General features: G+C 46.4%; 1 protein-coding gene across 9 annotated transcripts in view; it reads right to left on the bottom strand.

The window, feature by feature from the left end:
• Positions 1-14,923, bottom strand: part of LOC129706915 (FH1/FH2 domain-containing protein 3-like) — a 649,864-nt gene extending 634,941 nt beyond the window's left edge. For 2 of the 9 annotated variants that reach the window (XM_055651589.1, XM_055651608.1), the window contains exon 1: positions 13,941-14,917. In XM_055651589.1, the coding sequence (XP_055507564.1) occupies positions 13,941-14,105 (165 nt within the window). In that variant the 5' untranslated portion in view covers positions 14,106-14,917. Of the gene's footprint in view, positions 1-13,940 lie in introns of all 9 variants that reach the window. The other 7 variants (XM_055651630.1, XM_055651598.1, XM_055651616.1 and 4 more) reach the window with 6 other exon arrangements.
• Positions 14,924-15,048: the final 125 nt, after the last annotated feature.

Here is a 15,048-nt window from a genome sequence, read left to right as displayed (position 1 = left end):
GAGATTCACCACTATGTGAAAAATGCTTTTGGTTTCCCTGTCCAGCTTAAAAAAACTTGGAATTAACTTGTTTTCTTGGCGACAGATTTGCTTTTGAAAGTTGAGCATTTCTTTACAGTACTAAAAAGATGAAATGATAAAGACAACTTAGTCATGCAGTGTGGAAAGGCCCATCGACCCAACTTGCTCACAGAGACCAACATGTCCTATCTACACTAGCCCCACCTGCCAGCGTTTGTCCCATATCCCTCTGAACCCAAGGTAGATACAAAAAGCTGGAATAACTCAGTGTAACAGGCAGCATCTCTGGAGCGAAGGAATGGATGACATTTTGGGTTGAGACCCTTCAGATTGTCCTGATAGAGGTATAGAGGTCTTTAAAATGATGAGAGGGATAGGCAGAGTTGACGTGGATAAGCTTTTCCCCATTGAGAGTAGGGAAGATTCAAACAAGGGGACATGACTTCAGAATTAAGGGACAGAAGTTTAGGGGTAACACGAGGGGGAACTTCTTTACTCAGAGAGTGGTAGCTGTGTGGAATGAGCTTCCAGTTGAAGTGGTGGAGGCAGGTTCGATTTTATCATTTAAAAATAAATTGGATAGGCATATGGATGAGGAAGAAATGGGCCTTCTGTGGTCCGAAGGGCCAGTTTCTATGATGTACCTCTACACTTGAAAAGATAAACAATGAGCACCATTTACTAATTCAATCTAGATTGTAATTACTTCCATTCCCTACTCAATTGAAATGCTTTGTTGGCATCTGTGAACCCAATCCCATGCTTATGTGAAATTCTTAAAAGGCTCTGCTCACTCTCCAACACCCTTGTTGCTTTTCATCATTAGTGAGATGTTCAGTAGCAGCAAATCTCATCTGGGAGAAAGGAATACACATTAAACCAAAAAGCTGCCTTCATTAAACATCTACTGAAAAGGGGTTCATAGGCCAATAATTAGGATTGCAAATAACAAATAAATAAATATATATATATATATACACACACAGGTATGTTTGCTTCATAGTTTTGGTTAATGTGTTAATTTTAAAAATTCAGTTTGCCAAGTGTACTTTGTACATTTGCAGAAAAGTCAGAATTAACCCCAGATACTCAAATACTCATTTGCCATTCCCAATGGCTTTCAGTTAACGTGGAATTGTTTCCATCCCCATTGACTACATTTCATCCTGCACTCCAAAGGCTGCTCATTCATCAACCAAGTCATTGTGCAAACACCAATCCAACATTCATTGCTATTTAACATATCAGCAAGAGGCTCTACAAAGGCTGCTTCTCCAAGCCTGCAAAATCGGATGCCAATTTCAAAATGTTCAAAGCAACCAGAATTGGCCCATCCCCCAAGTTATTGCAGCACTCATTTCTCATTCAGTTACAACTATTAACAGTTTGACAGCTTGCACAGATACACACAGTTCTGGAGGATCAAACCAGGCAGTACAAGATAGTAGATCACCAAGCCCCTCTAGCCTCCTCCAACATTTAACTCCAATCATAGAACACAGTAAAGTACACCGACCCAACACCTATTCCTTTTCTCCAGAGATGCTTCCTGACCCGCTGAGTTATCCCAGCATTTTTTTGTCTATCATCGGTATCTATACACTTTAATGGGGTCGACTGTAATCACGTATTGTCGTACCGCTGACTGGTTAGCATGCAATAAAAGCTTTTCACTGTATCCATGACAATAAACTAACCCAGCACCTGAACATCCTTCCTAAACACAGTAATGCCCCTGTCCCACTTAGGAAACCTGAACGGAAACCTCTGGAGACTTTGCGCCCCACCCAAGGTTTCTGTGCGGTTCCCGGAGGTTGCAGGTGGTTGCCGGAGGTTGCAGATCCTGGAAGCAGGTAAGGAGACTGACAAAAACCTCCGGGAACCGCACGGAAACCTTGGGTGGGGCGCAAAGTCTACAGAGGTTTCCGTTCAGGTTTCCTAAGTGGGACGGGCATAGGCAACAAAATAGAGAGAGTACAGAGGAGATTTACTAGAATGTTGCCTGGGTTTCAACAACTAAGTTACAGAGATAGGTTGAACAAGTTAGGTCTTTATTCTCTCTGGAGCGCAGAAGGTTAAGGCGGGACTTGGTAGAGGTCTTTAAAATGATGAGAGGGATAGACAGAGTTGATGTGGACAAGCTTTTCCCTTTGAGAATATGGAAGATTCAAACAAGAGGACATGACTTCAGAATTAAGGGACAGAAGTTTAGGGGTAATATGAGGGGGAACTTCTTTACTCAGAGTGGTAGCGGTGTGAAATGAGCTTCCAGTGGAAGTGGTGGAGGCAGGTTCATTGGTATCATTTAAACATAAATTGGATAGGCATATGGATGAGAAGGGAATGGAGGGTTATGGTATGAGTGCAGGCAGGTGGGACTAAGGGAAAAAAAGTCGTTCGGCACGGACTTGTAGGGCCGAGATAGCCTGTTTCCGTGCTGTAATTGTTATATGGTTATATGGTTATAAGGTACAGCCCCCTTCAGATCACAAGGTCCATGTCAAACATGATGCCAAGATAAACTAATCTCATCTGCGTGCACATTATCATTTCCCTCTTTTCCATACATATCCATATGCCCATCTTACACAGCACTATCGCACCTGAATAGGGAGGATTGCAACAAATGAAGCACCTTGAAATCACCTTGAGTCAAACTGAACACGATGAAGTTATTTCACAGCAGCGCTTCATTAAAAGAACATCACTTTCAACCCTCAAATATGGGTTACACCAAGCAACACAGCTTTGAATTGAAACCTGAATTCTTTGCAAATGGCCAGAGGGAAGACCCAAACCAGGTCCAAGTTGCAGGCAGATTGGAGAGTGGCTAATGTGCATCTATTTAAAATGGCTGCAAGGAAGAGGCTGGGAACTATAGGCCAGTGATCCTAACATCTTTGGTAGGTGAGTTACTGAAGAGTATTCTGAAGATACAGTATATATGCATTTGGATAGATGGGCTGCTTTGGGATAGTCAGCATGGTTTTGTATGTGGCAGATTTTGCCTTCAGAATCTGATTGAGTGGAAATAAATGGGGTAAATGCACCGTCTCACAGCAAGTAGTGCCATCAAGAACCAGGGAACATCAGTTTTTGGTAAGAGGAAAGATAGGAACCAGAGGGGCAACTTTCACATGCAGACAGTGGTGGGAATAGAGAACAAGCTGCCAGGGAAGGTGGTTGAGGGAGATACTACACCAAATTTTAAACTACATTTGGACAGATACATGGATGGGGAAAGGTTTAGAGGCATAGTGGCCAAAAGCGGGTCATTGGGACTAGTATAGATGGGGCATCATGGTCAGCATGGACACTTATGACCATTCAGGGGAATATCATACGGTCACATGAAGAACAGGTAAATTGCACGCAGAAATCAAACTTAGACATTGGCAACAAATGCTTTGCCACCACACATCTCCCACTTTCTAACCAGAAATTGGGAAGGCATCACTCAAGCCCACTAAACTAGTAAAACGAAAATTCCAAAAAAGGCACAAAGTGAAGTCTCTGATGTAGTCAAGGGTCAAGACACAGCAGCACACATAAAATACAATAGTGCAAAAAGACAACTCCAATGCCCTCAGGTCTATGTAGTTCAGAGCTTATTGAAGGTTGTAGTGTTTCATAGCCTGATGGCTGGAGGGAAGAAGCTGTTCCTGAACCTGAATGTTACAGTTGTCAGGCTGCTGTACCTTCACGACAGCAGGGGCGAAATGAATGTGTGGCTAAGGTATTGTGGGCCTCTGATGATGCTGGTGCCCTTTGAGGCGGTGACTCCTGCAAATCCCTTCCATGGTGGAGAGATCAGAACCCGAGATGGACTAGGCCGTGGTCACCACTTTTTGCAATCCTTCTTCACTCCTGGGCATTCTAGGTGCCGAACTAGTCCACAATGCAACAACAAATGCTATTTTTACACTGCATTACCAATAAGCTTTAGTATATTCCATTTGCAATACAAGTGGGAGCTGCATGTTCATCTTTGGTACCAGGAATGGGAGGGAGTATGATGGGAATGGAGAAAATGTGCAGGAGTTCATTTAACTATTCTAAAACACACTTGAAAGACCATGGTTTTTAGTTGTGGTTATTCAAAATTGCTGGAAGATTAAAATGAGAATGCCGACACAGGTCAATGTCTGACTTAACATGAAAAAACAGCCAAGCCACAAAAATTATCCTTTTTCCACATTGCTGCTAAAACTGCATTTATTATCTAACCCCAGGTGCAAAGACAGTTTCCAATCATCAAGTCTGGCACCGAGCAGTCAGGATGCTCCCACCTTAGTGCTGGACAGTAAAACAAAGGATCTTGGCCTAATTCTCTCATATCACAACTAAAATCCATCCTTTCCAAAACCAGAGCACCTTTTTAAAAAAAAAATGACAAAGCCTCAGGAAGCACATAGAAACATAGAAAATAGGTGCAGGAGTAGGCCATTTGGCCCTTCGAGCCAGCACAGCCATTCAATATGATCATGGCTGATCATCCAACTCAGTGTCCCGTACCTGCCTTCTCTCCATATCCCCTGATCCCTTTAGCCACAAGGGCCACATCCAACTCACTCTTAAATATAGTCAATGAACTGGCCTCAACTACCTTCTGTGGCAGTGAATTCCGGAGATTCACTACTCTCTGTGTGAAAAATGTTTTTCTTATCTCGGTCCTAAAAGATTTCCCCCTTATCCTTAAACTGTGACCCCTTGTTCTGGACTTCCCCAACATCGGGAACAATCTTCCGGCATCTAGTCTGTCCAACCCGTTAAGAATTTTGTAAGTTTTTATAAGATGCCCCCTCAATCTTCTAAATTCTAGCGAGTACAAGCCGAGTCTATCCAGTCTTTCTTCATATGAAAGTCCTGGCATCCCAGGAATCAGTCTGGTGACATCCTGAAAGTCCTGACATCCCAGCACCACAGCATGGTTGAATGAATGAATGAATGTGAATGCATGATTGAATGAATGAATGTATGAATGCATGAATGAATGAATGAATGAATACGTTTATTGTCATTGCACAATACTGTGCAACAAAATTCCCATTACATCTCCTCCGGTTAAAAAAAATACAAACACGACAACTATTAACACATATGTACACTTATTAATAAAATAATAAATAGGTATTTTAAAAGAATTTAAAAGAATGTTGCATTTCTTGGAATTACATTTTGCTTCCCCAGTGTTCTCTGTTGGAATTTAGCTCTTTTATCGCACATGGGTAGAAACTATTTTTTAGCCTTCAGAGACCTGAATCGCCTCCCGGAGTGTAGCAGAGTAAAAAGGTGGTTGGCAGGGTGGGATGTGCCCTGCTTGATGTTTGTGGCCTGGCACAAGCATCGGGCCCTGTATATATATCATCCAAGGAGGGCAGTTGAGTGTTTGTAATGCTCTGTGCAGTTTTTATAACTCTCTGCTGCGCCCTCCTCTCAGCCACAGTGCAGCTAGCAAACCACACCAGGATGCCATAGGAGAGGATACTTTCCACGGCGCATCGGTAGAAGGACAGCAACAGCGGCTGTGAGACGTTTGCTCTCCGCAGAGACCTCAGGAAATACAGCCGCTGCTGTGACTTCTTCACGAGAGTGACGGTGTTCATTTGCCATTTGAGGTCCTGGGAGAGGTTTATTCCCAGGAACTTAAAGCCAGTGACTCTCTCCACCATGTCTCCTTTGATGTATAAGGGAGCAGGTTCCTCTCTCCTCTTCCTCCTGAAGTCAATGACCAGTTCTTTTGTCTTTGATGGGTTGTACCAGGTTGTTTTTGGTACACCAGACAGTCAGTTTTTGGACTTCATCCCTGTAGGCAGACTCGTCGTTGTTGTTTATCAGCCCCACCACAGTCGTGTCGTCCGCAAACTTGATGATCCTGTTTGTACTGTGTGTTGGTGTACAGTCATAAGTGTATATTGTATACAAGATGGGACTCAGCACACATCCTTGTGGTGCACCTGTGCTGAGCATCAGGACTGGGGAGTAATTGGACCCCATCCTGACAGTCTGTGGGCAATCTGTTAAAAAGTCCTTAATTCATCTGCATGTGTTTGCATTTACACCCAGATCAGACAGTTTGTCCACCATTCTGCTGGGGATGATGGTATTAAATGCAGAAATAAAATCTACAAATAACATCCTCACATATGAGCCAGGGTGCTCCAGATGTGTCAGTGCAGAATGTAGAGCTATGTTGATGACATCCTCCGTTGACCTATTAGCTCTATATGCAAACTGATGCTGATCCAGGGTGGATGGGAGTGAGGACTTAATGTGGGCCAGGACCAGCCGTTCAAAACACTTCATCACCGTTGAAGTGAGAGCAACAGGTCTATAGTCATTCAAGCTGGTAATAGATGTTTTTTTGGGTACAGGCACGATGGTAGCAGTCTTGAAGCATTTAGGGACAGTGCACGTTGACAGAGAGAGGTTGAAGATGTCGCTGAAAACCTCCGCTAACTGGTCCATCCAAGACCACACGGAATTGCAGAGAGTTGTGAACATAGCCCAGACCATCACACAAACCAAACTCACTTCTATGGACTCCAGCAACAGTTCACACTGCCCAAGCAGGCCACCAGCATAATCAAGATTTAAATCTTATCCCAGCTACTCCTTCTCCCCTCAGGTAAGAGCACAGTTGCCAACTTTCTCACTCCCAAATGAGGGACAAAAGATCAAAATAAGGGACAAATTCCCGACGGCAATTCGTTGACCGACTCGGCCGTGGCTGGATGAACGATGAGATCGCCCGGGTGCAGGACTGCACGCAAAGCCCAGCTGGCAGGCCAGTTGAGGAGTTTTGGCCCCACGACGTCGCTCGCAAAGTCCAACACCCCGTCCAACTCATGAACCAATGATCGGCCATAGCGAAGGCCCAATGTCGGGCTGCCGACCGACGGGGCCACGGGCGAGGCACTGCTGCTGCACTCCATGGGCTGCACTACATTGGGACGGGTGAGGCGGGGCCGGACGCTGCGTTACGACCCGACAGTCCCCTCGACCCGAGTAGTAGCAGTCAAATACGGGACAAACCAATTTAACCCAAAATACATGATGTCCCAAGTAATACAGGACAGTGGACAACCCTAGGTAACAGGTACAGGAGTGTCAAACCACAGATTCAAGGACAGCTTCTTCACAGATGTTATCAGGCTACCGTACCATTCTATTACCAACTAGAGTGCAGTTCTGACCCACCATCTACCTGATTGGAGACTCTCAGATGATCTTGACCTTGTACAAAAACTTTTTTCCCTTTATCCTCTATCTGTATACTAAGGAAGCAGGTAGGTAAGTAAGTAGGTAGGTTTCAGATTGCAGGCCAGGACAAGTGATGTACCTCAGGAATGGGTTCTGGACCCATTGTATGATATAAACGGATTGAACGAGAAAGTTGAAGGCATGATTAGCCGGTGACACTAAAATGGATACTGTCATAGATAGTTATCAAAATTACAGCAGGATCTTGATCATAGGCAAGTAGGTTGATGAAGGTGGTTGAAAAAGCTACAGGCAAGGTACAATTTGGAAAGGTACATGGGGCAGTGTCTTCATAGGGCCAGGCTCTGGGGAGTGCTGCAGAGTACGATCGGGGAGTGTAAGAACATAGTTTCCTGAAAATAGCACCACAAATAGATAGTTTTTGTTATATTGGCCTTCATCAGTCAGGATATGGATTATAGACGTTTGGGATGTTATGTTGCAGTTGCTACACACACACACACACTAACCCACACCTTGATATTATATTATATTATATTAATATTATTCATTCAAAACACTGTGACAAATTTAAAGAAGTAAAAGTTAAGAAGCCAAGAAGTACAGAAGACATAACAGGGGTGACGTCACTCATAGAAACATAGAAAGTAGGTACAGGAGTAGGCCATTCGGCCCTTCGAGCCTGCACCGCCATTCAGTATGATCATGGCTGATCATCCAAATCAATACACCATACCTGCCTTCTCTCCATACCCCCTGATCCCTTTAGCCACAAGGGCCAAATCTAACTCCCTCTTAAATATAGCCAATGAACTGGCCTCAACTACCCTCTGTGGCAGAGAGTTCCACAGGTTCACCACTCTCTGTGCCGGCAGTCAGATCCATTGTGACGTCATCAACGAGACCATCTCATTTATTTTCTAAGTTATTTGAGATTTGTGAACATTTTCATAAATAACTGGAGAAATAATGCATGAAATTTTCAGATAAGGCGATTTTTGATTTCACAGGATAAATCTCTACCAGAATCTCTAAAAATTTAACCGTCAGCACGTTGTTTCTTCGAGTAGATGTAATCGCACACACACACACACACACACACACACACCCTATCCCTCTGAGGACCAAGGTTAAAGGCGAGAGGAGAAAGATTGCGTAGAAATCTCGAGACAACTTTTTCCATTCAGAGGTTGATGAGAATATGGAACAAACTGCCCCAGGTGATATTAGGCAGGTACTGTAACAACATTTAAAAGACATTTGGACAGGTACATGGATAGGAAAGGTTTTAAAGCATTATGGGTCAAATGCAGGCAGGTGGGATTAGTGTAGATGGGGCATCTAGGTTGGGGCCTGGGCAAGTTGGGTTTAGTTTAGTTTGGAGATACAGAGCTGAAACAGACCCTTTGGGCCCCCCGGGTCTGTGCCGACCAGGGATCCCCGCATATTAACACTATCCTACACCCACTAGGGACAATTTTAACATTTACTTAGCCAATTAACCTACAAACCTGTAAGTCTTTGGAGTGTGGGAGGAAACCGAAGATCTCGGAGAAAACCCACGCAGGTCACGGGGAGAACGTACAAACTCCGTACGGACAGTACCCCTAGTCGGGATCGAACCTGGGGACTATTTCCATGCTATATGTTTAATGCACTTTGAACAATTCATGCGTGCACGATATCATGGTCCTGTTATTGAACATCACAACATGCGCTTCATATTTTAAAAATACTTCACTTTACTAAGTGGCATAAATAAATGTCTCAATGAGAGAGGGTGGGGGGTGACAAAGTTAGACATTTGACCCAAAACATTAAGTGTTCCTTTCGCCGGAGATTGAGCCTAACCTGCCAAGTGTTTCCAACATTCTCTGATCTTGATTCAGCCCAATCAAAAATGAATATAAGCAACAAAGGGAGCAGGAGGGCATATCAACAAGTTAATGCTGTTTACATTTGCACAGTGCTGCCAAAATCTCCGCACCTTTATGCAATGCATTGCTGGGTGATTTGTAAGAGCCATATTTAGCTCTTCAATTCCATAGATTGGACTACATCCAATGTGACAAATGCATGTCTAGCACAGTCTGACATGACTAATGCCGAGTTTCTCCAGCATTTTGTGTCTACCTTCGATTTAGTCCAGCATCTGCAGTTCTTCCTTACACAAAGACTAACATAATGATCTATTACCATGGCAGTTTATGTATTATTTATTTCTGTGCAAGTTCATCAAATCAGGCTTTGTTATATTACTGGTACCCGGTAGGCGGCGCGGCTCTGGCCAGCAGCGGCCTCTGCAGCCTGTCCGCGTTTTTTATTATTTTTTGTCTGTGTTTTTATGTAGTTTTTGTTATTTTATGTTGGTTGTGTGTGTGTGTGGGGGGATGGGGGTGGGGTGGGGAGGGGGGGGGGGGGGGGGGAAACTTTTGAATCTCTCCCTGCACTGGAGACCCGACCTTTTCTCGTCGGGTCTCAGGTGTCGTTGAGGCCGCAACGAGGAGCGGCCTCCAACGGGAAGAAGCCGGGGACTCTGGTGCCGACTCACCGTTGCCGTCGCGGAGCTGGCCAAGACCGGAGCGGGTGGAGCGGTGGAGGAGCGCTTCTGCTGCTGCTGCCGCTGCTGCTGCCACTGCTGCTGCTGCCAATGCTGCTGCTGCTGCTGATGCGAAGGCTGCTACTGCGGGTCTGCGGACGGCGGCACCGGGAGCCCGCGGATCCCTGGAGGGAGACCGCTTTTCGGGGCTCCTGCAACGGCGAATTCTCCCGCCCGTGTTGCGGGGTTGAAGAGCTCCTGGAGCAGGGCCTGACACCACTGCCCCGCGCGGCTGGAATGGACCGCGGGACTTTGCGAGCGCACACCGGGGGCTCCAACACCAAGACCCGGTGTGCGACCTCGCACCACCCGGCGTGGCTTCAATGGCCGCGGGACAATCGCCGTCGCCAGCCGGGGGCTTTGACTTTGACTCTGACATCGGGGGGGGGGGGAGTGCAGTGGAGAGATAAGTCTTTTTGGCCTTCCATCACAGCTATGTGATGGATGTTTATGTAAAATGTAATTATGTTGTGTCTGGGGTCTATTTGTGTGTAATGTATGGCTGCAGAAACGGCATTTCGTTTTGACCTCCAGGGGTCCAAATGACAATTAAATTGACTCTTGACTCTTGACTCTTACTGCCATGTTATATTACTGTCAACTATCTTCACCAAATGAACAGTTCAAGCTTCGTAATACACATTTCAACATTCAGCATAACATAACGCAAACACAGTTAAAATATGTATTCCACTCGTTTAGTTAATTGTAAACCAATATTGACAGCTGGCACTTCTTTATATGGTGCATGCAGCATCTGGTAAAACTTCAAATGCCCATTAATGCATTATAACACCATTCCTCGTAAAGCATAGCAATTGAATGTGGAGGATGGTTTAAACTGAATATAGGCAAATCGCTGGAATAACTCAGCGGGTCTGGAGAAAGGAAATAGGGTCTGAAGAAGGGTCTCGACCCGAAACGTCATCTATTCCTTTTTTCCAGAGATGCTGTCCGACCTCCTGAGTTACTCCAGATTTTTGTATCTACATGGTGATTGAACAGATTTCAATACACAAACCCCATTGAACCAGAAAACTGAAATAAAAAAGGTATTCTGGGCAGCACAGTGGTGCAGCAGTAGAGTTGCTGCCTTACAGTGCCAGGGACACGGGTTCAATGCTGACTGCAGGTGATGTCTGTATGAAATTTGTACGTCCTTCACGTAATGGGCCTATCTCACTTAGGTGATTTTTTCAGCGACTGCCGGCAGCCGTCATAATCGTAGCAAGTCGCTGAAAAACCAGCGTCTTGACCCCCCCCGACAACAATGTCTACGACAAAGTTTACAACAACCTACCACCTAGTCAATGTCTAGCTACGTCAAGCTACCGACAACTGGCGACGCATTAGGACATCCACCCGCCACAAGCTATGACAAGGTAAGATAATTCAGTTTGCGGTCGACTTCAGTAGTCGCCAATGGAATTCACCGAAGTCATCGCCAGTGACAACCTACGACACCACCTATGTCAGGAGAAGTCAAGCTACGCTCATTTGCGTCAAGCCAACAGTCGCCAAAAGGTTTTGAACATTTCACAATCCAGCAGCGACCAGAAAAACGCTACGATTCTTTTGGCGACTAAGGAGATGACTCACAACCATGCAGACGGCAACCCCTGCGACCATGTGGTGACAGCCTAGTTGCCTGCAGTCGCCTAAAAAAATCACCTAAGTGGGACAGGGGCAGAACTGTGTGCGTTTTCTCCGGAGCTCCCGTTTCCTCCCACATTCCAAAGATTGGAGGTTAATTGGTAAGAATTGTAAATTACCCCTAGTGTGTAGGATAGTGCTAGTGTACCGGGATCGCTGGTCGGCACAGACACGGTAGGACAGAGAGTCCGTTTCTGCACTCTATCGTCAAATAAACTGAAGCTATGAGCCAATACTATAGCCAAACAGCCATTTCTTTAAAAAAACATTGAACAATTACCATGTTCTGGCTTTGCCACCATTTGGAGTGAACACACCGAATTATGGCCTTTCATGTTACTACAACTCTTGCAATTGGTTTCACAGCTCTACCAAGCAGTCGTTTGATGAATTCCCCATCTCCCCTGCCTTTGTCAACTTAAGGGGACCCGAATCGGAAAATCTTCCACTTCACAACAGCAATCCCAAACTTCCTCGACCCAACCATATATCCCTGTGATTTCAGGCAGGTAGGGGGCATTTCAAAGACCAGTCTCACCCTCTTCTCCCCTCTCCAATCAAGCAAGAAGTTTGAAAATGCACACCTTCCGATTCAGGCTCCGTTGCATCCCAGCTGTTATCAGGCAACTGAGACAGAGTGCAGGACAGCTGGTCAGCCGACCTAACCTCCCATCTACCTCATAGGAGACCTTTGAACTATCGTTATCTTGCACCAAATGAAGAACCCTCTTGCAATACAGGATCCACTTTATCCTGTATCATCTGTACACTGTGGACTACTTGATTGTAATCATGAATAGTAATTTCCTAGACTGAAACAAAAAAGCTGTTCACTGTACTACGGTACACGTGACAATTATAAAAATACAAGTCAAATGGCAGCGCCAATGTGTTGCGCTCCAGTTTGCGCTCACACAAGTGTGATTGGTTGTTAAGGCTGCACAAGAAACTGCAGATGCTAAAATCTTGAGCAAACCAGAGTGCTGGAAGAATTCTGCGAGTCAGACAGTATCTGTGGGTGGAATGGATGTGATGTTTCAGGTCTGTGGTGGCAAAACTCACAGTCTATTCATTTCCCTCCTCAGAGATGATGCCTGACCCATTGAGTTCCCCCAATACTGTTTTGCTGGTTAGTATTGGCAGGTTTGCAAAACAAATGGCAATACACGTTGGTAATACACGCCTCCTTTGTTCCTTGCAGCGAGGAATGCATTTTTTCACACCGTGACCAAGCAGCTTCGGAGCAAAGTCCGCATTGGAAATGAGGCACCGGTCGCTGCTTGGAGCCGTGTCTGGAGATTGCCGAGCTGCAGATACTCAACGACTTGATAGAGCAAAAAATACAAAGTGCTGGAGGAACGGGGAAGGGATGGACAGGTGATGTTTCCGGGTTGGGATCTTTTTTTCAAACTCAATAGTGAATACCCTTTAGATAAAACGAAAGGCAGAGCGAAAAGTGCCGGCAAAGAATGCAATTGCAAGGGAAAAACCGAACACTTCCCAATCTCAAGGGTCCACGCCTCCGCCACCAATTTAGGGGAGGGGAGAGATACTCTCCGCCCCCGGAACAGGAGCATGGGATGGGACATTCGCCCAGAAAGTGGATTAAGGTTTTAATTATCTTAACGTTGCGAGGGACAACCCCGGTAGCGAAACACGTTGAGTGCAAGCCAGAGTTAGGAGGAAGGAGTGGTTGGGGTGGAGGTGGTGGGATTAAGTGCCCAGACATACAGTAGGGCATTTGGTCACTGGGACCACCGCGAATTGATGGGAGGAAGCGCCAGTCTTTACTGCGAGTCGTGCAAACGCTTCCTCCTCCGCTTCGAGCCCACTGTCGGTGGGTCAGTCCATGCTTAGCAGCAGGCGGCCGTGGTAATGTTTGCCTCGTTGCCCTTCATCCAGCCCGCCCGGAGTCCAGTCAACCCTAGGCGGGACAGACCGGCGCATCCGACCCTCTGAGCGCCGCAGACTGGATCCCGCACTGCGGTGGCCCGGCTCCGAGCTCTGCACCAAGCCGCAGCCCATATAACACCATCTCCCCGCTCTTCACGGCGAGCATTCCCGGCTGCTCAAGGCACTTATCACCCCCCCCCCCCCCAGCCCGAAATCAAGTACTCTCTGGGACAACACCAAACACAAATAAAAATCACGTTGACATCCCTTGACTGAATTCAAAAATCGCACACGCCACACACACACTAACCAAGAACTGCACTCCCTCTCAGGGGCAGCGTGGCACAGATACACCCCCTCCAATCGCCTATTAATCTGCCCGGGGAAATAAAGTGCATAAATTGACTGCAGTGAGGATAATTCCAATATGCAGGACGCCACTAAACGGGAACACACACACACACACACACCCTCTCCCAGTAGCACAAGGCAGGTAAAGCCCCGACCACCTAGCGCCAGCCGTGGCTCCCACCCCCGCCGGCTCGCTCACCTTGTGCGGCGCCTGGAGAAGTCGGTGCAGCCCCGCGATCTGATTGATAAGCGAGATGTCCAGTCGGAAAGTGTAGAGCGGGGGGCGGGTGGGCTCCGGGAAGTTGGTGCTATTGAACGGATCGGTGTCATCGAGGAACTGGACCCTGCAGACCAAGGTGGCCATGGCCGGTCCATAAACAGAGGCAGAAATGTTTTAGAGAAATGGGGGTGGTGAAGGGGAAAGAGAGATGAGTGAGCCGCCTGGTTCCGTGCTGGGGATTAGCCCGCTCAGCTCAGCTCAGCCCAGCCAGGGCAATGCAGAGCGGTCACTCGAGTACTCGGCTCCTGCCGCAGCCGCTGGAATTCGGCTAATCCCGAGGCTGGCTAGAGAACGGCGAGGAACTCCCCCCTCCTTCCTTCCATCAATCCATCCATCAGCCCTTCTCCGCAGGAGAGCAGACAGCGAGCAGCTTCCGCGCCGCCAGTCCGAGCGAGAACACCGGCCACCCAGCGCCCCCCAGCTGTTCAACTCTGCGAGTCTCAGGAGGCTGTAGCTCAGAGGTTGCCAGCCACGGCTAGAGCGTCTGCACGGAACCATTCGCAGTCAATCATTCTTCAAGAGGGAGTTACATCTAGCTCTTGGGGCTGAATGAATCAAGGGATGTGGGGTGGGGGAAAAAAGCAGGAACTGATTTACTGATTTCAGACGATCAGCCATCTCTCCTGATCCTCACTTACTAATGCTGGTTTGCCTTTCGTCGTTGCTGCCACTTCAGCACCCGAATTTAATTTATTCTAACAATCAACATGCTGAAAATAACCCAATTCCAGCATCTGCAGTTTCTCTCGTCTCTCATCCAACAAGTTTTATTTTAACTCTGCATCAAATAATCGACAGAACGGGTTTATGAAAAAAATATTCAGCAGGTGTAATTGGATTGAAAGTGTTTCAGGAACACATATTGCAGTTATTGCATTTACCGTGAATTTACCATTCAAGTTTAGATATTCAAAATGTCATAGCGCGTTTTGAATGTAAAGTTTATACTATGGTCTACTAGGGACTAAAGCTTTCAAGGCTGCTAATTTATTATTGTGTTTAAGCACCATTCGAGTGTGTGTGTGTG

Source organism: Leucoraja erinacea, chromosome 2 (assembly GCF_028641065.1).
Source record: "Leucoraja erinacea ecotype New England chromosome 2, Leri_hhj_1, whole genome shotgun sequence".
Classification (NCBI taxonomy): Eukaryota; Metazoa; Chordata; class Chondrichthyes; order Rajiformes; family Rajidae; genus Leucoraja; species Leucoraja erinaceus.
The sequence above is the reverse complement of the archived record's forward strand: the minus strand, read 5'-3'. Positions and strand labels throughout refer to the sequence as shown.